General features: G+C 39.8%; 1 protein-coding gene across 1 annotated transcript in view; it reads left to right on the top strand.

The window, feature by feature from the left end:
- The window catches only part of sorl1 (sortilin-related receptor, L(DLR class) A repeats containing), an 80,585-nt gene that overhangs the window by 21,757 nt on the left and 32,909 nt on the right, over positions 1-25,919 (top strand). Inside the window, exons 4-10 of the mRNA XM_044032263.1 lie at positions 1,359-1,520; positions 2,155-2,222; positions 6,922-7,102; positions 17,454-17,555; positions 19,013-19,182; positions 22,969-23,161; positions 23,501-23,618. Coding sequence (XP_043888198.1) covers positions 1,359-1,520; positions 2,155-2,222; positions 6,922-7,102; positions 17,454-17,555; positions 19,013-19,182; positions 22,969-23,161; positions 23,501-23,618 — 994 coding nt within the window. The remainder of the gene's footprint in view (positions 1-1,358; positions 1,521-2,154; positions 2,223-6,921; positions 7,103-17,453; positions 17,556-19,012; positions 19,183-22,968; positions 23,162-23,500; positions 23,619-25,919) is intronic.

Genomic DNA, 25,919 nt, shown 5'->3' with positions numbered 1-25,919 from the left:
GTGATATTCAAATCCCTTTGAGACAAGACTGGATTTTCAGGCCCAGCGTCTGTCTGACACTAGGTAATATAAGTGGGACTGAGGTGGAAAATGATACAGTTTGTATTATATAGAAATAGGTCTCTCCATTCCCACTCGATTCTTAGCAACATCTACCAAACTGCACAAAGAAGAGTCTGAGGGTTTTCTGCTGTGCTCATTGGTGCTGCTTTATCTCATTATGGTATTTTTTACCTTCCTTCTGTGACCTGATCCTCAAAACTGAGCTGTCTTAGCGACTTCTTTTGGTTTTTAAACCAAATTCTTCCTCATATTCAATAGTGAAATGTTTCAGACCAGACCTCAATGTAGAGCAGTGACCCTCACGTATTAAACAGTCATGCAGCACTGCAGAAAAATCTTTTTCAAAAGCTTTTGATAGAGGGTGAAGTTAGGTTTGAGGGCTCAATAAGTGAACTCACTTCTGGTCTAGTGCTCTTCTCACACTGACGCTTCTAACTGCCATCAGCTGCTGGAAGAGTCCACTGTGGCTGACTCAGGTTGGCAAGCTCCCATTCCCTTCATTAGCAGAGATAATTTAGACGACATGGATGTCTGTGAATATTTCTGACTTTAAAGTTCACTCCCAGGTCTTAATCAGTAAATGGCTGACACATTTAGGCTTGGCTCCGTAAGTGTTTTAGACATTCAGACATTTTGAGTTTATGGAAGGTTTCTCCAGCGTACAGTGTTTCAATACGATATATGGTGTCAAAATGTACTCAATTATTAGATTTTTAACGAAAGGCAAGTTCATAAAAAGCCATTTTTCTAATTTGTGTAAAAATGTGTGTAAAATGTGCCATGTTACATGAACATAATCCCATCCCAAGTACATCCATAAATTCACAGTGCAGGAAAATGCACATTTATGTCAGAAAGGCACCTAAATAAACATGTTGGTGTCATAGCGATGTCATCTATGAAATTTACATTTTAAAAACACATTACATTAGAGAGGGGTTACCAAGCACATGTTTGAATTTCATGGTTAGAAATGCAGAACACAGCGTCTTTGCAGCTGATCACACAGAACTGGAAGTTAACTAGGATTACAGTGATGTAGCAAGCTGAGTAAAGTGGGATTAACACCTATTGAGGACGGTATAATTACATAATCAAAAATAATGAGACCGGGGAATACATTTGACAGAGCACTGGTGTTGTAAGAATCTCATTACATTTCTGTTTTCTTTCCAAGAATCGTTTCCCTCCAACTTGTCAGATTAGTTTAGTGATGAGCGTATTTTCTGTTTGAAATATTGCTTTTAAAATGCCTCCACATGTCGTCTAATGTGTGTTTTCTCTCTTATTGGCAGTACCTGTTTGTAGACTCCACCAACAACTACCTGTGGAACACCTTCGACTTCTGTAAGAGTGTCCAGGGTTTCTTGCTGCCCTTCAGACCAACAGACCTGCTGCTGCACAGCACAAGATCCAACCTGGTACTGGGCTATGACAGCTCTCATACGAGCAAACAGGTAAAGATGGCCTCTAATCCTTTATGACGTCCTTTGTGACACTCTATAATATCATGTGTGAAACCACAATCTCGCAATAACAATCTATATATAATTTGAATAAATTCTAATGTTCTTTCTTTTTATTGTTTTTAGTCACCGTTTATTTTCGTACTATGACGTTAGACTTCAAATTTGTAGCTAATGTTAATCAACGTTCCTGTGTTTTCAGCAACAATAACAACAACGTAACTATGTCAGAAAACGTTCATTAATATTCTTTTTCTAATTATTTCTCATTAATGTAAGATGTGTTTGCCCCTGGGCTGTGATTTAAATGTTCAGCACTTGTTTGATTTAAGACATTTATTGTAACAGCTTCCACAGCAGCCAAGAGAAGAAGCTATTTATGTTTGGTTTTTTTTGTCCCTGCTTTGGCACGTTAGGTCTTTTATTTTCCTCGTTGAATTCAGACACAATAGCACCAAATGGTTCTCCATTGTTCTCCTCACAAATGTACGAGCCAGAGTGAAGGAATGAGCCTGACCTACATTTTTACATTGTGCCACCTCGCCTTCTTTTTCTCCATTATTCACTCTCTTTGCCCCTTCCACCTCCTCCTACTTACACCCCGTCTCTCCTCCTTCCCCCACAGCTGTGGAAATCTGATGACTTTGGGGAGACATGGGTGTTGATCCAAGAGCACGTGAAGACCTACTTTTGGTAAGACAACCACTGTTCACTTACGCTCTGTTCAAACGCGGCATTAACACCAGTCACAGGTGATTTGATCTTAAGGAAAGAACTCCAAGTACTCTCACTCACAGCTGACATTAGCACATTAGCTCATGTGACCACTTTTGACTGCTAGTGTTCATTGTGTCACCCATTTTTTTCAAGTAGTCTCAATCTTGGTTCAAATGTCTTAATTAGTGTAATGTCTTAATTAGTTTTTGTCATATAAAAGATTTGAGTCTTCTTCTAATAACTAAAAACAAGTAGTACAGAAGCAGATTATTACTGAACAAATCCTTTGGACAACATAATATAGAAATGAAATTGAGGAAGCAAAATCATAAAACTCAGGAAAAAAGAAAGTAAATGACATAATTGAACCAGATTTGTGAGATGAAGCATAGCTCTTAGTCAGTGGGTATTGGTAGGGCCTTGCTGCATTTCACTTTTGATTCTTTATTCAAATACGTCCTTGTGTCATTTGGGTTTAAAAAGTCCTATACGTGTTATGAAGTTTGTTTTGATCTGTATTATTTATATAGAGAATAAAAGTGCAACCATCTCAGAGCCCTGTGGTACACCCCCGTTGACATTTTCAGTTTTAGAACATCAACCATCAAATCTAATACCCTGATCAACTTCTTGATGGAAAGTCACTTCTCTACATGTTTGTTGAACCAGTATGATGACGTTAATATTCTGTACAAACACAGACAAACTGTACTTGTATTTGTAACCTCTTTATGACCTTTTCTGACATGGAGACCATTTCTGAGGAACTGGTTAAGTTAGGGATAATGCTTTGTTTAGACTGCAACTCAGAGCAGAGAATGTTGCTAAATTGGACATGATTGGAAACCAAACTTTTAAACAATGACTGTTTTTAATCATTCACATTTGGCAAGGTGGTTAATAAGACATTTTCCTGCGGGGTGACAAAGTCAGAAAATATATTTTTCATGGCTTTACACGCACCTTGAAGTCTGTTATAATGAAATAGTGTTGGCTGCAGACCAGTTTTCTGTTGCTGCTCTTGCCATGTTTCCATCTATTTCCAGCTTTATCAAAAGGTCAAAAGAGAACATGTGTCATATTTACACATTGGAATAACTCAAACCAGGAACTCTTAATTATTTGGGCCTAGTTAAACATAGCTATTGAGGCCAACAGTAGTAAGTGTGTTGTAACTAAAGCTTCCAACAAAATGAAGACTTTTACTTTATCGCCTGAGGAGTTACCTTTTGTTAATTATCTTTCTTGGTGTTTGAATTACAATAAGCTTGTATTCATTTTGTGTGCAGCAACTTTCAAACGCATTTCTTCAAAGAGTTCGGGCAGAACACATGGCATCTTTAGAAACAGGACATAATGCAATTTTAGTGATATATAATGTGGACATGTTCACTTTAAAATTGGGAAGAGGAACCAAAGTGTTGTTGTGTGTGTGAGAACTGCGATGAGTGATTTTTGCAGCTTGAGTTGTATCTGATCGTCCTCTATACAAAACCGCTCATTGCAGTCACTCCCATAGAGACACCATGGGAGTGATTTATATGACGACATTAACGGTCCCCTGATATTTTCTATTGAACTGTAGAATTGATCAATCCTGCAGTGAATTAAAAATAATTGATTCACTAGAGACGCATAGTCTGATGTAGTCTAATTTAATAAAATCTAAAGAATAGCGTAGGATAACACAAAGTCTTTTATTTAAATCCTTCTCCAGCTTATCCACTGCAGACAATCCGACAATAAAATCAGTGACTTCATATCCCTTTTTCTTGCCAAAAGCTTGAGCTCTCTGTGACTTTAAATTTAAATGAAAGCAGTCATGGTACAAGGCAGAACTTCAGAGTCAGAAAAACAAGGGCTAAGGGAAAATGAGGACGCAGCACTTAACAGCACCATCAGACATCTCTGATGTCTGCTTGTTGATAAATGAGTATTCAGATGAATTAAAGCCCCTCCCCCCCGGTCTCTGCATCTGCTCATGTCCGAGTAAGTGTGAGATGGAAGAGCTTTTCGACAGATCACGCAGAGCTGCAGGTCGCCCTCGCTGCTGCTGCCCCTCTGTGAAAACGAATTACTTTTTGCTGTGTAAGTGACTTTCTGTCACTGATAACAAGATAAAACAGATGCACAGTTAACCTGGCACACTCACCTGCACATGTTCACACTCAAAGTGCACAACTAAGGGCCAATTGATGAGAATTCTGAAACAACCATAGGAGGTTTTTTTATTGATGTATGTATGTATTTATTTATTTATTCATTTTAATTATTTATTTTAATGAGAAATATATAATCTATGAGCCGTTACATAAATGCTAAATATCAACATAAACATTTGAATTGCATGCACGAACAGCATATCAGCTAGTCAATATGAATGGGAACAGCTGTGATGTAGTGTGAACAGTGACTTTTCAACATAAAATGTCCTCAATATTCGGACCCTTGTCAAATGAGTTCACACAATTCACACAAGCCTATCAACTCCACACGTCTCTCTCTCTGTTTCTCAGTATATAGCACTGCTTAGATCTCATGTCACCCAGAGACATTTCTGGCTTCACACAGGAAGTGATTCGCTGTATGTTGACACAGTCATTGCAAGATGACTGTAAGCAGGTTGGTGTACGTCTGAAAACAAAGTGACGCCCACAAAACATTTGAGAAGTGAATTCTGAGCTCAGGAAACTGCTTGTTTAGCAGTTTGACATGAAAAATGGCTCTTGTCCCTGCCTGCCCTGTGCTGCTGTTTCATTTCATTTCATTGATTTCATTAGGACAATGCACGTTGATCAACATTTCAGCAAAAGCATCAATGTACTGTAAATATGTCAGAGTTAGCACATTTACTACATCGGTGTTGCTATTGTATACTCACAAACGCTCCCTCAGTCAGGTCTGATAGTATTGCTTGACAGGGCCTGTTTTCAGATGAAGGAAGCGACATACAAACAAAGGAGTGCTGGTGCTGCGTTCATGAACGTGGGAAAAAAAACAAGTTGTGTACAAACACAGTTGCGCAAACAATCCAATTCATGCAGAATCTATTCATAGAGAATAAATACACATATTTAATGTACCGAAATATTGCGGTTTACGCCCCCAAAATGAACCGTGGCTTGACTGTCTATTGAACATATTTTTTTTACGGTACGGTTTTGCGTGTTTACTAATAAGACTGGCAGAAGATTAGTAACAGTGGAGGAAGGGATTTTCAGAAGTGTTCAGAGATTAATTCAGAGGAAGAGACAGAGACAGACTGCGAATCGCCCTCTTAAGCACTCCATCAGTTGAACAGCAGTCTTTGAAAGAATGCCACAGAGTCAGGGCCGAGCTGAGACACTGCTCTCTCTGTTTAGCTCTCGAGACTCTGGAGGAAAACACACTGATTTGAAAGGCTCAAGTTAAGAAGCAGTGAATCTCCTTCATTCATTCTGGGCCTCTCTATGCCATGGTTTCGTAGTCCTTGGTCACAAATAGTTCCACCAGGCTGTTTGTCGAGGTTGACCGACAGACAGTTATTTTTGTATTAATGATTTTGCTCTGACATTTTGTTTTTAGTATTTTGGGGAGCAAAGTGACAAGGATCCTTTGACAGGGTGAAAACAGTCCCAACAGTTCAGCGAAGGCCAGAAATACTCAGTCAGATTTAGGTGATGTAACCTTTAAGGGCAGAACATGTTTTTCACACTGAAACGTCTGAAAAAGTTTCCTGAAGCTGGAAGAAAACACTGATTATCAACATTAGGATGGAGTTTTTCACTACATGAATAAATAAGCGGCCAAATAATTAGGCATGGAATAGGTCAAAGCAGAACAGCCTCAGGGACTCTTTTTTCTCTTGGTGGCTGTTTTGTAGCCTTGTCTTTGGAGTCAAAGGAATTCTGTGAACTTGGCAACAATTTGAACCTTTTAGAAAAAGCAAATACGAGTCAATAGTCTCGACTGCCTTTGTTAGTTCCAGACAGTTGAAGCAGTAACTATTTTCCCATTCAGCACTGACATGGTTCAACCGGCTCATGCACCTGTGCTCATCGGAGTGGTCAAGGTTCACGGCAAGTTTGGTTTTATAATGAGCTGTGGTCAGGAGTGACATTGTCACACTGATGTTTTTAGTGGGAAAAGCAGTCGTCACCTGTGACCGTAGGCAAATGATGGTCACCTGGGGCGGCGGATTACAATGTGACGCACGTGGAAAACAGTTGTGTTTAGTCCATGTGGTTGTTAGACATGTGATTTGTGGTTGGGCATTTGTGATGAGTTAGATGGTTATTATCAGAACTGCACAATACTTCTTCTCCCTGGTATTGATTGATTAAATGCCAAGTGTGCCAAGCTCCCCCAGTTTCAGAGCACAAAGTTTTCCTGAACAGAAGAGTCATTTTTTTATTGGAGATGAGACATATGGTACACATAAAATGCAGGTCTGCATGAAGACTGGCACTGTTACATAAAGTGCTAAAACACAATGTGTTTGGAAGGAAATAAATAGATTTAAACATACAAGGAAACAAGAACGTCCATGTTGCAAACAAAGCCTGGTAACAAACAGCTTTGGCATTCTCTTCTTTACCTGCTTTCCCTTTTCCAACACTCCTTTTAACACAGCAATGTCTCCCTCTGTCACCCTTGTCCCTTTCCTCCACCCTTGTTCTCTTCTCTCCCATCCTAGGGGTGTTGAACCGTATGATCCCCCCACGACAGTGCTGGTCCAGAGACACGAGCCCCAGGGAGTCTCCACCATCCTCAGCAGCACAGACTTCTTCCAGAGTGAGCAGAACCGCAAAGTGATCTTGGAGCAGGTGGACAGCTTCCAGCTGCGTGAGAAGTACATGTTCGCCACCACCACCCGGGTAAGAGAGAGAACATTTAGCCGACAATTGATCTGCAGTACGTGGTTTCTCTTTTCATTTGAATTCAAGTCCATTTGATCTGTGTCAAAGAATACATTTTCCCTACAAACCCGGCATTTAAAAAGTCCCCATGACATGGCTGTCGTTCCTGTCACAGTATTGATTAGTCACTGACGACATAGGTAAACAAGCAAAACCGCCTTCTTCCTGTTGGAGGACTTCTCGCCACCCCAGTGGTCTGTATCTGCGGCGTAAACTGAGGAGGAGACAACAGTGTTTTGTTTCGGAGGACGAGGATGAGACTGGATTTTACATGATGCCAGTGACGTGCCGAGGAGGGAGGGATCAGGGAAAAAAAATTGATGGACATGTGCTGTCAGTTTTACACCACATTCACTTTACTAACTCAATGATTTCGATTTAAACATAAATGTACCTATTTCAAATATGTCTCCGAGGGCTTTCTAAAAACCTCAAATTTACAACCTCACATGTCGTGTGTTATGTTGACAAATAAAAGATTATTTCCATAGAGGAGCCAATGAACCATAACATAGTCACATTTAAGAAGCAAAAAAAATCCTAAAACTTGTTTTCATATGAGAAGAATAACCTAACCTAACACTTGGTTATTTAAATATTTAATAGCCCCTAAGATAATATTATAGTGCAAAAATGTTTTTGCTCCTGTCTTAGAAATTAAAAAGTCCCTTTTTTTTTGTCCTGAGAATCACTGGCACAGTTGAACTGTTCATTGTTATAGGTTGAAAGCAATTTGTTCTGGTTGTTGGAGTTTCTGGGTAAAAGCAAAACAGCTGAACTGTAAAATGAAAAAGCTTGAAAATATTGGCTGAAGGTGTTGGAGTAAATTAAAAAGACAAAGTGTGTTTCTTGATTTTTTTTTTTACCCTCCTCCCTTTTTGCTTGGTTTTGCCACCGCTGGTGTCTCTGGCACGGTTGCAGAGCTCTCTGCATTTCCTGTGGTTAGACAGATATCACTCCCCACCCCAGTCTATGCATAAGGTACCAGTCACCAGCACTCCGCAGTGTTACATAGCATCTCAAATTAACTTTCCTGCTGTTCCTCCCGTGCACCTGCATGCATTTTTAACAGCCTACATTGTTTTGCAGCCAAGTTAAGCAATGTCATGAGCAGCCAATCTCCCACCTCAGCATATTCTGCTGAGTACAACAGATGTTAGATCAATATTTGGCTGGCGGTAACTTGAAACACTCTGTTTGTCATCATTAGTCAACAGTGTTTGCGGAGCAGGAGACTCATCTATGCAGCAGGCAAACAGATAGTGGAGCAAATGGTGAATATGATTTGAATCTCACCTCCTCCTTAGTTTCACAGGCTGCTCTAGAAATGCTTTCCTCTCTGCTGCACGCCAGCTTTACCACGGTTTGATGATGCTGCAGACACAGTTGATTACAAAGGGAGGTTAGTGGTGGACGAATTGTCAGATCTAATCATGAATTTCAGTTGGCATAAGAAGTTTTGATGGCCAGCTTGTAATATTTAGGACGGTTTATTGGCAGAAATGAACTACTCATAAGTTTGTATGAGTGTATAATTGAAATAAATTCAATTTAAATAAAATCATTCAGCCATCGCCTTCTATGTGCTTTAAGTCAGCCATCATGTGTAGAAACCTGTGCTAGACAAACTAGTCAGAGCTGACAGAAGACGTCGTCAGTAATATCTGTATCTATTGGAACCTCGTCAGCTGATCTCGTACATCTTGTGGCACCACACCTTGTAGTTTGTGAATACCGCAATCCAGCTCCCTGATGTGCTTGGGAAAGGGAGGTGTGAGTGGATGAGTCCTCTGTTTGTTGCGGTCTGCAGTCTCACCCTTCAATGCCACAAAGTCTTACACACTGGGCCTTAATTGCGTCTAATATGCTTTAAATCAGCACGGGAATCAAAACATTGCATGAGGTTTATCGGTGTTCACCTCTAAACATTTTGCTAGTCCTGTTACAAACCTTGCCGCTAACCATCACAATTAATTGCCCATCCTTCGACCTTAACATACACCTAATTATAATCCAACACTACAACCCAAACATGTCCCCACAACAATGGTTTTGAACCAAATAAAATAGAGAGACCAAGTGAAATGACAGTGAACGTGCAGTGTCGGGGCACAACTATTAACAAATCATATTAACAGCATTTATACAGTAATTACTATCCCACATTTAAATGGCTGATCACTGCAATCATTATCTGGATTAGAACTTTCACGCCATACTTTATTTATTCAGGTAAATGCTGTTTGAGAACAAGAAGCACAGTAAAAGGGAAGCACATCATCCCTCGTCAGTTTTATCTGACTGTGAACAGGAAGTTAGAATGTTTTGCATCACCAAAGTTGTGAAAATAATTTTAGGTTACCACTACTTATCTCATTTAGCCCTAGTAAAGCATAGCCACATATCATTTTCTCACCATTTTCTTTAACATATATAAATAACAGCGTCTTGTTGTCAGTGAATATCATAGTTTGTAATTCTAAGAATATCTCTCTATTTCCACAACCATCAAAAGCTCTGTGCTAAAACTAGATAAAATCCAACAAATGTAGGTAGAGAACGAAACCTCAATTTAGCCTGTGACCTAATACTGATGATCAGAGAGACTCTGAGGAGAAGAGGACTTGATTGTGAGGGTTTTGTGTCTGAATCCTTTGCTCAGACATGGTTGTTTCTAAGCACTTCATCAGTGTGAGGTGGTATTAATGTGACCAGCAGGGAACAGGATGTGATTCAGATAAGCTCAGGGACGCTGTTAGGTTTATTCAGAAACCAAAACAAATGGCCGCAGGCGGCTAAAGATGAAATGTGGTGCTGTGGTAGACTCTTTTCATCAACTTGGAGAAACTTTGTGAAGTGAAACCGTCTCAGTTCCCTGTTATGTGCCATTGTTACACCAGTACGACTTGAAATACTTGTATTACTGATTAAAATGGTTCCTTTTCAGTTTCTTCTCTTTCACTGTCACTGTAATCTATGTTCTGTGATTCCTAACGACACGGAGGGTGACACTGGCTATGCTGTGATCCCTTTATTCAAAGATTTACTGCTGTTGTCATTAAACCGTTGCCGATGAAAAGGTAGAAAAAAAACATAAGTCATTTTTAGTTTGAGTGGATAATAATTTGAGGTTATGTTTACCAGGTGTATTCTTTGTCTATCTCTTCCTGGCTGACAACATGTACCATCACTCAGGCCCTGGGTGGGCTGTTGATTTATTTAGAATTAGAATTAGAATTTAGATTATGTAGAAACCTGCAGTGCACAGCTGCTCGTGATGCCTTCATTAGAATACTGTTGGTGCCTTCAGTAGGATAGGGAAATCAGAAAATATTGGTTGCAGACATTGTTGTGGTGCACTGCTACTTTCACCGTTCATAGCACTTCTGTCCAGTGTGTTTCACATTAAATCAGTTGAACACATCGTACTTTTTGTTTTTCTCTGTAGACATGTTGCAGTGCTGTTTGTGTGGCAGTGAACTCACCGGGGCGATGTCACTCCTAATTCTGAGTTCCGACGTAAATGGAATGCAGCATAACAAGCTGAAAGGGCGCATACTGCCATCTAGTGTAGCGGAGGCAGACACACTGCTTCATTAAATGGATTCCTTGCTAGTGCTTGTATACTGGGACAAGGACAGTTGTCTTATTAAATATTGGTAGCTCAACTTAACCGTGCATGGAAACATGACGACTTTGCAGAAACTGTGTACCAGTGTTGTTAGAGAGAGATCAGCACTGAGCCACCACTATTGGAAGCATAGGCAGTCAGATGCCCTCCTACATCTATGAGCAATAGTGACAGTGAAAAATGATGACAAGTGGAATCCCATTTTAATAGGATTAGAATAATGGATGTGAATATATCACAAGGGCCTTTGGCTGTGCCGAAGTGCCCAAGATAATTAAAGAACCATAAATGGAGTTGTATCCAACATTAGAGATTCTGAGGAAAGGAGATCTAATCAACTCACATAGACACCAGCCTAGAAATATGCCTTTTTTCTTCAAAATGCAGGTGCACTGCCCGAAAATATGGTGCTCAAACACCATTACCTGTAACTGTATTCCTAAAACCCCACGCATTCAACAAAACTAAAACCACATGCATCATACTTTGTATTTTGAAGTGTCGACTTGATTAAATACACAGTTTATTTAATACCTGAAGTATTTTCTAGGTGTAGTGTATCAATGTGGTTTCATACATTACATACTCAAGGAACCAACCCCACACCACTCATGGGGTATGTTGATGATTCTTCATATGAAACCTGTGATTGTCTTTGCTGTGCCATGGCGATACGATGGCTATCAAAGGAGAAACCAGGTGTAACTAGCCTAGTTATCAGTATTTAAGAGAAGAAACACTCCGTCTAGAGCCATTTAAACAGGCTCCTCAGACCCTGTGGAACAGAGATGACACATGTTGACTTCTTGCAGTTTTACCAGCTGATCTGAATAACATTATTGTCTGACGGGCAGTGGGTCATGAATATGTAACAGATTATCCTTGATATAAAGGCTGGAGAAAGAGCAGACAGGGGACCTCATTACGAAAACTCTCAAGTATGTAAAGGTCTGATGGTAATCAGCCTACACCTGTTGGGTGAAACAAAGACACTTTGCCTCAGAGGTTTAGCCTGTGACATTTCCAGATTGTTTTGGGGTCAGTGAACGTACCTTTCAATATGATTTAGTGTTGGCCTTAAATGAAAGAGCCACCAGTGAACACACTCTTCCTCTGGGCCAGTTTTGTCACCTTGTTGTTGTTTACTGCGCTTTGAGCGGAGCTCTCGTTCTCTCTCACTCTTTTGCTTTGTGGGTTACAGGGAAGTATTAATGCTTCACTAGGGTGTTTTTGTTTTATGCAAATCATTGGGAAATGTGTGCATGACTCACCACAAACACCAAATCCTTTATCAAAATGGCTTAACGTAGGTTTGACATGCTGGTATTTTATAACTCTCATATTAGAATAACTGTTTTGAGAGTGACCTGACAGCCGAAGGTTATGGATGCACACACATAGTGCAGCTGGTGCCTGGTTTTGACAGGTGACTGCTGCAGTATGTAAAGTGATGGAGACAGCTGGAGACAACAGTTAGACAGTTGTTGTTTTTACCTGACTAGCTTATCTGGAAAGAAGTTTATCATGAAAGAGGTATGTAACAGTGTCCACGGAAGATTTGTAAATATTTCTACTGTAAAGCAAAGGTTAAGTACCCAGTAATGAGCCCTGCTGAACTCCTATGTCCTACCAGGACACATGGTTCTCCCTGATTATGTTATTAGATTTCATCATTCTCTGTAAATGCTGGCAAATAGTTGCACTCATCACTTTCAAGACAAAATGGAGAGAAGAAAGACTTAATAAAAGAATCAGTATAAATAAAAGGCTCGTGGTTGTACTAAAAACATAAGATTTTCAATACTGCAGGTGATTCTACTTTGAGAGTCTCGATGAATGACTCCTTTGACTTTTTGAGGATAATACATCTCGTCCCCTAAAAAAAATAATAAATACACATGGATTTAAATGGCGTTCATTGGATGTAGACATATGCAAGTCTAACAACATGAATCTCACTGATAGAAATGTATAGAAAAATAACTACCCTAAAACAAACACCAATAATGAATATATAATATCCATATTTCTTCTATGCTGATACCACTGACCATGTACAGAAGCTTTTTATTTAGCTTAGCCTTTATTCGTCTCTGTAAATCTTTGCGCTACACAGCGCTGAAACAGCAGAAATGAATAAACATATCAGAAACTATTAATGAAAGCCTTTTTAAATGAAGTCAACTTTAGTAATTCATAGAAACTTAATCTGATATGGTCACTGCACTTCTGGATCCATCAAGTATTTTTATTGGACAACATAATAAATGTTGTCTTTCAGGATCTAAAGGAATCTCATAAAAGTCTCTTTTACTTGCCCCAGGGTGTTCAAGCATCTCTGCACACACTCGCTATTCACTACAGTTTGTATAATTGCAGCAGGCAGTTGTTTGCTCAGTCAGCAGTAACGTTACTCCTGCTATCCCTGCAAATGGGACTGTGTTTTGATTTGGACTGATAAATGCCAGGATAGGATAATATCAGCAACTGGAACTCTGTATTATATCTGCAATCCATTCAAAATGATTACAATTGTGTCTGTTTGCCACATGCACCGGCTTCAAGCCCAAGACCCACATCTCAGTTCAGGGATTTGATAGTGTAGAGAGGATGAGTTTGAGTGATCATGAGCACAGTGTAACAACCATTTATCACAGTTGCCTCTGGATTGCAATCTGCGCTTCAATTGGAGTCATTTATCATCGCCATGTCACTTACACGTGTAACTACATCAAAAACATCCTCCTGTCTAACTTTTCCCTTTTACTCCCATCTGATCTGATCTGAAAACCCTGACTGAATTTCTGAAAGAAAAGTACTGGTTCCTTCCACACTGACTTGTATTATATGCACAATTCAAATGATTGTGTTTTTGACCTTTCATCATTCTATATATACTTTTCTTTACGTACCATACCTCCATTTGTCCCTCTTTCCATTCCTTCCATTTGTCTCGGGAATAGTTGCTGTTTTGCTTTCACACCACACGGTCGATGTGGCTGCCACGCTGGATAAATCAATAGAGTGAATGGAAAAGGCTGAAATGCTTTGTCTGAGGATGCTCGGGCACTATAGAAGGAACACAAATCTTTTCAAGGGACACACAGGACGCCTTACTGCAGGCCTCAAGTACACTTGTTTTCTTTTTTTACCTTTTCTATAAACGGCAGCCTCACCTTGTTGAAATGTAAGCTGCTGATTGTTGTAATATGCCTTTCATTAACTTTACGTTGAAGATTTTGTTATTTTTTTTTATCTTAAAGAACTTTATTTACTTATTTCTAAGTGTAACAAACAAATTCAATTTTAGAACTTAGAATAACGTAACTGTCCAACAGTAGTGCAGAATATGAATCTTCAATTGATTCATATTCTTCCCCCTGGAAATAAGGACTTTATCAAGAACTGTGTGTGTTTTGACTGTGCACAGTTCCTGGTAAAGTCCTTATTCATTTTATTTGGCTTAATATTTTACCCCCTCAGAAAGAACTCGCTCATAGGGAAAGTCCAGGAACCTTCGAAGTTGAGCCTGCAGCACTGAATTTACCTGGTCGTGCTCCAGCACTTTATTTCAGGTGATCAATCTCCACAGCAGCTCGTAAAGTCACAAACATAAAGTCATGCACGGGCAAAGTCATACACTTGTAGAGGACACAGGAGAATGTGCAGATGCTGATGAGCTGCAGGGTTAGCAATAGAAACACAATAGTGACGGAAGGTGAAGTGTGGTTAATCTGGAATAAAGGACAGGAAACCTACAAAGTAAAACAGGAAGTTAGCTAGATGAGATAGATAAGGAAAAGTCAATTATTATTATTATGTGTGTACTACAAAGTAAAACCAAACAAATAACAACATTTTTTAAAACGTATCATATATCATACAACTTGGGCTTGTAACCGGAGGGTTGTCTGTTCAAATCCCTGGGTGAGTCAAGGACTTAGGTATCCCAGAGTAATCCTCCTTTGGATTTCTGGTTTGTGTGTAATAAGGATGGGTTAAATGCAGAGGTCATAATCACTGTCACTCATTAGTGTGTGTGTGCAAAGGTGCCAAATAACTCATCCTTACCCGAATATACTGCAATATAGTCAATGTTTTCACCTGAATCCTGTTTTATTTCACTCTAGATGTAGCTAAGCTAACAGTTTCAACTTCTTGGTCATTTGAAGTTAACCTTAGCTCACCTCTCCTGGTTCTCACTCGGTGTGTAACACATCTGATAGCGTACTATCCATAATAATAAGTGCTGCAGCACACAATCTTTGACACCCAAAGGGTGATTACAGTTCAAAACCTGTTAAGAAGTTACATCTTAATATGAAAAGCTTGTTTTAATTAGAGTAATGCTTTGAAATCTCAACTCAGGGTCTCAGGCACACTGACACTGAAAGGCTCATCATTATATTCTATTTCTATTGTCATGAATCAAGAGAATTGTCCATGTGCCGCTTTCCTCGTTGAATTCCGTTCTCTGAATTGTCCCCGATCCTCCCTGTGTCTTCATTCCTCTATGTCTTTTCTGCCACCTCTTCCTCTCGAGAGGCTGTTGAACAGTGGATCAGAGTAAATAATAGATGTGCTCCACTCTCTGTAATATATTTATACAAAGAGTGGAGGAGAGTATGTAAACTGACTAATAGAGTAGGTGTAAATAGAAGTGCAGAAGTGGAGCCTCAAGGCTGGAGTAATCACAGAGAGAAGAGCAACCACCTTCATTCATGGCTTTAACAATAGATTAGAGGATCCTGGACTAAAGTGTGTGACATGTTCCGTTTTAATGCAGTTTACACAGTCACAGTTTACAGTTGGAAAGCTGAGGCTGGATCACTGGACAAGTAATTGATTGCTCTTTTTTTACCCTCTTTAAATTCCACTTTCAATGTCTGTTCTGGGCTTAAAATCTCAGATTAGAGAGATAATCTTCAACATTTGAACTTTGTTTTTATGGAAATGTCTTTTTTTGATCGTTCACAGATGATAAAATGGGTCAAACATCATGGCACCTATCAAAAAATGGATGAACATCATTATTGCATAAGGAAAATTATGAATAATCAGGTATTGAAGAAAAGTAGTATTCAGGAAAATAGGGTAAACAACAAGCATAATATGAATTAAGGAGTCCAAAACAGAAATTATATAAAAAGAGACCATAAACAGGATGTTACATGTTTACAGTTTTAATAAATATTTTGTCATCCAATAGATCCACTGATTTGATAATATAATTAATTTCATGTGGTAAGGAAGAAGATTAGATTAGTAACTTGAAATATTTAAGGATTTGCCATCAAGGATAATAAAATTAATCAGATATTCAACATTATCATCAACTTGATTGAAAACAATAACCAATATTATCTTTCAGGTTAAAATTCCAAGATTCTTGTGATATTTCCAGGAGCAATAAAAGAAATGTTGACATTTGAACCTTCATGACCCAGAAATCATGGAACATGATGTCAGTAAAGTGCACACCCCTTTGAATGCAATGGTTTTCTTTGTAGGCAATAAAGGCTGTGGAGGAAAAACAATCTCGGGTATCATTCATCATCTGAGTGTTTTCTCTGACACTGCGAGTGTTTTCTCACTCTGTGGGAGACGATGCACACCCTTCAGTTTAAGATCTGACGTGTACGTTGTCTGTTCCATTCAAAGCCCATTTCGAGCAGTAATGCTTGAAACATCCAAACTTTGAACATATCAATCTCCACAAGACAACACATTTAAACCCTAAAACTACTGTTTGGTTTAAATATGGGCTTTACATGCCCCACCTACAATGACTTCTTTATAATATGGAGCAAAGAAACCAGACCTTTTTTACATTAAAGGAGCTGAAAAATCAGAGTGCATGTTTTCATTATTAAAAATACACGTATGAGAAAAGCTGATCTTGATGTAAATCTTTGGTGGAATTACCTGTCACATGTGGGCCACACGGTTGGTGTAGTGGTTAGCACGTTTGCCTTTGCAGCAAGAAGACCCGTGTGTGTGTGTGTGTGTGTGTGCGTGTGGGTGTGGGTTTTCTCTGGTTTCCTCCCGCAGTCCAAAAACATGCAATATGGGGATTAGGATTAGGTAAATTTGTCCCTGTAGGTGTGAGATTGTGAGTGCATGGTTGTCTGTCTCTATATGTGTCCCTGTGATGGACTGGCAAACTGTCCAGGGTCAGCGGAGACTGGCACAGCACCCACTGTGGGATAAAGTGGTAGAAGATGATGGATGGATGGATTTCACGTGCAAATAAGCTTTTTATTCTGTATATGAGATGGACTTTATCCCTGTTTTTATTCTGTGATCATTTTACCTCAGTGATTTCTCTAGTTATACAAAAAAGGTGTTCATTATGAGCCCAAGACACTAAAAATAAATAACTAAAAGGAAGTAAATACTTGTCAATCAAACATTTGACACAACATTGATGTTTTTAAGTGTTCAACTAAATTAGACGGGACTTGAAGTTGTCTTTCCCCCCAAAAAAACATCACAATGTGTTCCTCCGTAACTCAAAAACCTGTTTGTCAGTGCGGATATTGATTCCAAGTTGGAGCTGATGCAGCAGAATTTCACGGCATGTTACCATATTTCCTGCCTCCAGGATGTTTAATGGTTTGACAGAGTGATGAGCAGTTGAATGAACAGTGCTGCTCTCTGTGTCCTTTTACTCTCCAGAAACTGCTTGGCAGCCATGAGTCGTCATCTGTTCAGCTCTGGGTCTCCTACAACCGCCAGCCGATGAAAGCTGCCCAGTTTATGACCCGCCATCCAATCACAGTGAGTCTCCTTCGACATGAAGAGTAATGATTCATAAGTAAAGAATTTATGGACGCACCACGTGTTCAAATTGGGCCGTGTATCAAGAACTCGGTACATTTGGGTGCAGACGAATGGACAGGTGGAGGTCTCCTCTCCTGCAATAATGTCAGTGAAGCACCACCATGCAAGTTTTTGCTGAATGTGCTGTCACTGAAGGAAGTACGCCACAATCGAAGCAGACGTTTGATGACTTCCAAGTCTTTTTCTTAACTCACTGTTGTTCAGCATTACTCGTGAAACGGCTGGACCTGATTCTGACAGTTTAAGTCGCTGAATGACATTATGCTGCACCCTGTTTATACCAAAGGCTTAGAGTCAAAATGACTGAAGCTCCCTGTAACAAGTCACTGAGCCATCAACATGATTTTGAAGCTGTGAGGTAATAAAAAAAGGTTGCTGCAAAACAAATTATTATACCTTAATTTGACCTGTGCTTAGGTCTAACCACACGAGCAAGGTATTGTTTTTCTCTGTGTGTGTGTGTGTGCATCTTTGTAAAGGGCAGTTAAATATAGACTTTAAGGCTGACTCGCACGATTGCGGTGGAGGTGTCAAATGAAACACTTCTCATTTACTTTGAATGGGATGGCGTCAAGTGTTGCTTCACTGTTGCTTGCAGAAATTGAGCAAGCACTGACCAGTCACATCACTTTATGCATTTAAGCTCAAACAGTTCTCCTGGACAAGGCCGTTGTCCCAGGTGCTGCGTTATCTTAGAGTCATACAGAAGATTTACATCACATCACTATACAACTTTAGCTTCCTTTAGTTAATTAAAGCAACTCCAGTTACCTATATATATATATATATCTATATCTATATCTATTTATACATATATATATATGTATATATATATATGTATATATATATATATATGTATATATATGTATATATATATACAGTCTAACAAACGTACTGGCCTCTGGGTGTTAGTGGGGGGATTGAACCCGTGGAGCATGTGCAGAACCTCTAGCCCAGCTTGAGTCCGTCTCTGGTCAGACTAAAGCTACACATGCAGTAATAATTTGACTCCCAATTGCATTCGCTGGTTGTTCTAGTCTGATGTTGAGAAATTAGATTTAGTTCAGTCAGTCTAACATGTTTACATTCATTTCAGAAGTCCGGGTTTAGTAGGACTTCCACAATAATGTTTTTTTTGTAACGTCATGTAAAGTGTGGATTGCTTGAAATGAGCAGACTGGTGGAATAATGTGGTAGAAAATAAATTACGACTTTCTTATTTTTATGGAAAAACCAGCCACACTACTGTCAACAGTATAACAGACGTAGAGTCTTTTCACAATGTGTCTACTTATGTATTCTGTCCTCAGTCTAACCAGACAGTAGGTCACTGACCTCAGTATGTCACCCACTGTCTCCCGCTCTCTCTGTCTGTCTCTCTCTCTCTTCAACAGGAATACTACATAGCAGATGCATCTGAGGACCAGGTGTTTGTGTGTGTCAATCACCTAAACAACGTCACACACCTCTACATCTCAGACACACAAGGCCTTTCCTTCTCTCTGTCGCTGGAGAATGTGCTCTATTACAGTCCTGAAGGCTCTGGCAGCAACACACTCATCAGGTGCAACCACACACACACACACACACACACCTACACACACACACTGTCAGACCTGCTAGGCTTGTTGGACACAAAAGACTCAGAGAATTATTATCACTAAGATCCTATCAAAGATGCACGGACGGCTTTAAAAAACGAAATCTTTGCCAAGGACACTGAATCAGCCACTGTCCTCACACGTACTTTACGGGTTCATTGCTTCATGTTATTTGAGTAACAGTATTAATACCTCATTGTCAACATGGCACACCCTCCATCCAGTTTTTACTGGATGAGTTTTCTATGCGTGTGTTTTCAGAGAGAAGGATCCAGTTGGTAACTTAGTCTCGCCGCACTTTAGCAACACTAATCACTCATTTTCAATTTGGATACTTTGAAGTAATCGATGTGTTTTTGTTATTTCACAGTATAATGGAAGGTAGTTTACAGCCATGCTCCTGAAGACAGGCTTCTACTGGTTGACGTGAGGCTGGGTCACAGAATGTCTCTCGCTTTTCTTTTAATCACACGTTGACTGATGAGATATGCGACACGTGTCTTTTTGGAAATAGAATCCTGTTTTTTATGCAAACCACTCGCGTCTCATGAGCAGTGCAAAAATGATCTTTCACCACAATTTGAAGACATTCTGTTCCTGTTTCACAGTGAGAGCACTCTTGGCTTTCAGATCCCCGATTCCATTCTTTCAACAAAGCTTTATGGTGAAATATGTCCAGTAAAAAATACTGAGAAGTATTTAGTGTGTTCAACGGTAGATTTTCTGACTTTCAAATGCAAACCCTGTATAAAACATGAGACGTGCTCCCTGAGCGAACAGCAGATCGTCTAGTGCACAAGCATTCAGTGTGAACCCAATATGAAGTGAGGAGGTTTACTTGAGTTGATTTGTGTAAATCTTTATCTAATAAGAATTCTTATGCATGTGCAGGACAAACTAAACCTTAAGTTACACATTTCCTCTTCCTACATCGCCAACGTGACTGGAAATGATATTTGGTATTCATTATGTAAGCTGTAGCAGTAGCCGTAGTCCAGTTAGCTCCACCGTAGTCCATTAATAAACCAAAACTTTTTTTTTTTACAGTATACATTGTCCCTGAACCTCCCCAGCTGGTTGAGCAGTGGACTCTGTCTCTGTGTGTTCGCATGAGTGCGTGTATGTGCTTGTGCATGGTTCTTTGTTTGCACGGTAAGCAAACTACTTGAAAACCCGAAACTCCGCTTTATCGTCTCGGGCTGCTCTAGAAACATGGTGGTGTAAGATGAAGTGAAGCAAGACCCTCCCCTAAATGACACACCAAAATCTATTGTTTTTTACACTCGTACAGATGTTGAATACATATATTCAACTGTTCACACTTTATATAATCTATTTAACTTATTTCATCTGAAATAATCAACTTTTTTTGAGGGAGTCACTTAAGTACAACGCTGTGTTTGCTCTTCAATCCTCTTAACACTGTGTATAAATACATGTAGATATAAACAGCTAAATAATTACATGATAAAACTCTAATTACAGACAATGAACTGTAATTATATTAAGCCGCTGCATGGTGACATCTGCCTCTCAGTGTATCCAGTGTGTCACCTCAGACATATTTAATGTAAATAATGCTAAAGTTATTGCTGAGGTATGAATTTGTACTTGCACTATATAAACTCACTGATCCACACACGGGCACAGAGCCCCCTCTTCTCCTCTGTCTCACTCCCTGAGAGGTCTCCAATTGAAAAACCACAGACGTCTACCATAAATTATACTGCATACAAGCCTTGGCTTAAAACTACCAGTCTTCTCCTTTCAATCCACGTCTGTCCAACGACTCTGTAACTCACTTAATGTTTCTCAGCTAATGTTTTTCATGTCATTTAGTCCATCGCAGAGGAGAGCTGAAACCTGACACGTCAGGGTTGAGTCAAAAATCAGCCGTGTTACCATACTGCCAACTACTGATCATGTCTAATTCAGCATCCTCCATAGAATTGTAATCAGAGACGTGTTGTTCTGCTGACTGGTATTTTATTATTAATAGTGTAAGGAACTATTTTGTTCCCTTATTTAGCCAGCAGTTAATCAAATATGTGGCGTTTATTTGTCATGGTTTAACAAACGTCTAACCTTACACTCAGAACAGATTTTGTTTTCTTGACAAAGATAGAATTACTTTATGTTGATGTCCTTTCACAGTAAAAGTTCCCAGCACACAATATCAGCAACACCTTTACTTTGGGGAAATTTAGACCATAGCCTAGTGGGAAGGAATTGGGCTTGTAACTGAAGGGTCACCGGTTCAAGGCACCCAATCTGAATTGATCCAACAGAAAGTTCCAGCCCCTGATACTAATAAACCTACAATAACAGAGAAAGAAATATAAGAAAGTCAAAGCCATGTAAAAGAATAAACCTGAAACTAAACTAAATAGAAAAAGTAGTATGTTGCACAATATTAATACCGTTGTATGCTGACTCAGCATATACAACACAAAAAATAATGTCATATTAAGCTATTGTTCAGGAAAGTCAGCAGCATCACCATGTTCTACACTGCACTGGACCCTTCTGTTTATCATATTGACGCTCGTGACAAAGGACTATTGTAGAATTTTCTATTCCCCATTGTTGACCTGAAACGTCTCCCTGAGGATAAAAATTCATCTTCACCGTTCGGTGGATGAGAAGAGTCGTTAATAATTCTGTCAGCTTTACTACATTGCACATTCCACGTAATGTCATCATCTGTAATTCTCTGTAAGATCATGTTCATTATTCCCCCGCAGCTTGTTCTTCCTCGCTCTTGTTTGTTTTTCATTATGACACAACATGTTGCTGTTCAAATACAGAAGGCTTTCCGCTCTGCTCTTATTGTTATTGAACACTTTCCAGAGTGTGAAGCCTCACTCAGACGTTGTGTTTGAAAAAAAAAATGATTTCATTTTTCTTAAAAGATTATCCTTCTACCGTTTTTTTTTATATCGATAATTTCAAACAGTTGCCCATCACTCATTCTTGATCGCATGAAAGCAGTAGTCGGCAGGACCGGGCTTGATCAAACACATGTTTCATACGTGACAGGTGACCTGAGGGAATGTCTTTATTTCTGAAAGGCTCCACCCATCTTGACACATGTTAGTGTCAGGAAGTGCAGTTGCTGTTAGGGCTCTTTCTACCAGAGGCACCTGTATGCAGAGCAGTTGTCGTAGAACTGCCCTGGGATTACTGAAAGGTTATTATGCAATTATTTATCAGTAACGCCAAATACGTCCTCCCCATTGTTCCTTTAAATCTTGCTCCGTCCTCTATTTGCCTCCTGTCAGTGCACAAGATATGCACAAAGGACCCTGTATACATATTTTATAATCAGAATAGGATTTATTACCTTCAGGAAGATGTTACGTTAAGATGTTTTTGAACAGCAATGTTGGCTCAGGTGCTCAGGTCCTGCCAATACAAATGAGCCTCTCTGTTGTTTATGTTTTGTGTAACACACAATGACAACAAAGGCATCGTATCTTATCTCATCTACTATCATGGCGATGGATCATTGTTTCTTGTTTTATTTATTTTTTTTGTAAACGTTGCCAGTCTAAGTGTCCTTGGGCGAGACACTGAACCACTTCAATGATGAGCTCACAACATAAACAAAATATTCCTTATGATATAAAACAGCATGAAACTAAGGCTTTGCGCTCAAACAACAACAAAGTGAACAGTTGTTGATCATAGTGACAGAGACTCTAAGCCGTCCCTTAGTTTGACCATTATCTCTCTCCTCTGTGTTTCAGGTACTTTGCAAATGAGCCGTTTGCAGACCTGCATCGCGTGGAGGGGCTTCGGGGCGTCTTCATCGCCACGCTCATCAACGGCTCGGTCAGCGAGAACAACATGCGATCCGTCATCACCTTCGACAAGGGAGGGACCTGGGAGCTGCTGCAGCCGCCTGCTGCCGACAGCCTGGGAGGAACTGTGGACTGTCAGGTACAGAGAACCGTATGAGTTGAGATACAGTATATTATTCACAATGGAAACACAAAAGTGGTTCAAAGTAAATGGCAGACAGCAATATTCTAGAAGTGTTGTCGGTTCATTACGGTAAAAATTGATTTTTAATTAATGATTGGAAGGAGAAGAAGAAGAGGAGGAGGCTGTTGATACACACTACTAATAATAAAGATAGAAGTACTTTTGAGTCTTTGCTGAAAGTTCACTTAACCTCCTCTGTCGTAAGAAGATGTTGCTGAGAGGTTAATCTGAAATGCAGACGGCTCAAATAAACAACTAAAGAACACCATCTGCCTGTCTCTCTCTCTCCTTCAGCTCAGTAAAGGTTGCTCTCTTCACCTGGCCCAGCGCTGGAGCCAGCTGTTCAACATCCAGCTGAGGAGGATGCCCATTTTATCCAAGGACTCTGCGCCCGGACTCATCATGGCCACAGGTGAGACGACAAGCATGAACTGCACAATCATTTTTTTTGTGCAGGCAAATCAGATGTTGTTTTTTTTTCAAGCTGACTGTCTACACTGTAACTGCAAGTGACTCGGTAGGATTTGTGGGTCCAGACATAATCAACAAATGTGGTCACAACATAGATGTAAGCCACATTTATGAACACAGATGTGGATAAAATGGAGGTGCATTGTCTCTGCTCTGCTTTATTAGATAAAGTTCTGGCACTGGTGCCGTGTGTGCTAAAAGGCATGCCAAAGATTTGAATTTTATTTTGAGCAGCCACAATATTCTGAGACTGAGCCGTGTAGTTTGAAACAAACTGCATTTGACTTTTGCTGTCTAAACTCCACAAATTCATTGAATTCTTAAACTTTTCAAGCCATGATTGTATTCTCGAGAGAGAGAGAGAGAGCGTTGGCTGTTGTACTCTGCAGCTGCATGTTTGCATACATCCCTTTGACACTAGTTAAATGTACCTATGCTGCAGCCTTAAAACCCCCCAAAACAAAACAAAAAAGAGAAAACACAATGAATCGCGTGCCAGTATGAGCAGAGCATTTCAGAGATGGAGAGGGTTTGCCTGGGGTCTGCCACATTTGAAGTGCATGTCTCTGTCCAAGCAGAAAAATCAACTTCTCCATAGTGACCCTGCCTACTACAGCTCTAAGGCAGAACAGATGACTTTGGGCGGCTCACTGACTGAGTCTGCGTTAATCCTGGATTTGTAAACTGTTGGGCTTTCATTTACCGTCCATAGCCCTCAATGGGGCAGTGTGTGTGTGTGTGTGTGGCACCGTTGGTCCTTTTCGGCTTTGACAGGAGCCCCGTTGACGCCCTTACGCCTCATTCAGCATGTTGAATCTGCAGTCTTCATCAGTGAGAGAGCTCCCTGTGATTGGTTGCCTGGCTCCAGCCACTCAGAAGACGAGAAGAGACACGAAAATGGCGAAGCAAGCAAATGACTTTCAAACATGAGGACACAAACCATTTTTAGACAAGGACATGGTCATCGGCAGTGAGGACTGAGTGACAAATGGTCTTCCAGTCTCCTTCCGTTTTTCAAAGACAAATACAGACTGTTACCACCTGCTGGCAGGAAGGAGCATTTCCTCTCATGCAGGAGCAGAACATACTTGCTTTTGCTTGTCAGCTGTTGTCGCTGAGGTGTGTGCAAGTGCAATTTTCAACTTCCTCTCGTTCTGAATACACAGAAAACAAAATAGGAAACAAGCCACACCAAAGGTGCTGCAGGTCCTCTGTGGTGTCCGAACACTGTTTCTGTCTTTCTCTATAAAAACGTGGCGTCTCACGACTGTGGCAGGAGACACATGTTGAATGTCTCAGCGTTTTGAAAGTTTGGTGGACCTCTCAAACTTGCCAGAGAATGTAATACTATAAGAAGATGAGGAAACTGCTTCAACATGTGGCCGACAAAGTCCATCACAGTCACGCAGCAGACTCTCCCTGCTGTCGGAGGCTGCGTTGCCTTGTCACAGCTGGTGGAAAACATTGATGTGTTTATGCTCTCCAGTGTCTCGGAGACTGTTTTTCCATGTGCCCAAACCAGTCCCTCTAATTAAATCCTTAATGCATAATGGGCACAGAGAGTGCGGGAGAGGAGGGAGGAGTGTCATTTGCTTCATTATCACTCTCAAACAGATGGGCTAATTACAGCTGCAGTCCCCGTCGGGCACTCAACGGGTCAAACACACTCATGAATGCAGACACACTACTGCTGTAATGTTTACATACACAACAACTTCAACTGCTCATTCCTCTACATGCTTGACTCGGTCAAGACGATTATTATTATTTGATAAATGCATAGTCAGTGCGTCGTATACACTGGGGATTTTTCTATACATTATGTAGTAGGGTTGGTCAGTTTTTTGAAACTTTCTCCACATTTTGCTGCATTATACTGATATTACTGTGACTAATTATAAAGTGACTCCATAGGGTTTAGTGGAGTACCCAAGTCGATTACATTAAACAGTAACATCAAACATAATAATAATAATAAACATATAATTTTGTCTTTGTCTCAGTCAAAGCTGTTTCATTATGGAATTAGAATTTTGTCAATATTTTCAAACTAGACTTTTTAAGAAGCAAATAAAATATCGATTTAATCATTCAAAAATACAAAATATACAAACTATTAATATATTTTATTGTTTGAAAATACACTTGATCTTTCCATCTGGAACTTATAATTTATATATACATATGTATATATAATATATATAAAGTATCTGACTTTTGTCAGATTATAAACGTCAGACTA

This window comes from Solea senegalensis, linkage group LG8 (assembly GCF_019176455.1).
Source record: "Solea senegalensis isolate Sse05_10M linkage group LG8, IFAPA_SoseM_1, whole genome shotgun sequence".
NCBI classification, from domain to species: Eukaryota; Metazoa; Chordata; class Actinopteri; order Pleuronectiformes; family Soleidae; genus Solea; species Solea senegalensis.
This window is presented reverse-complemented; position numbering and strand designations above follow the sequence as displayed.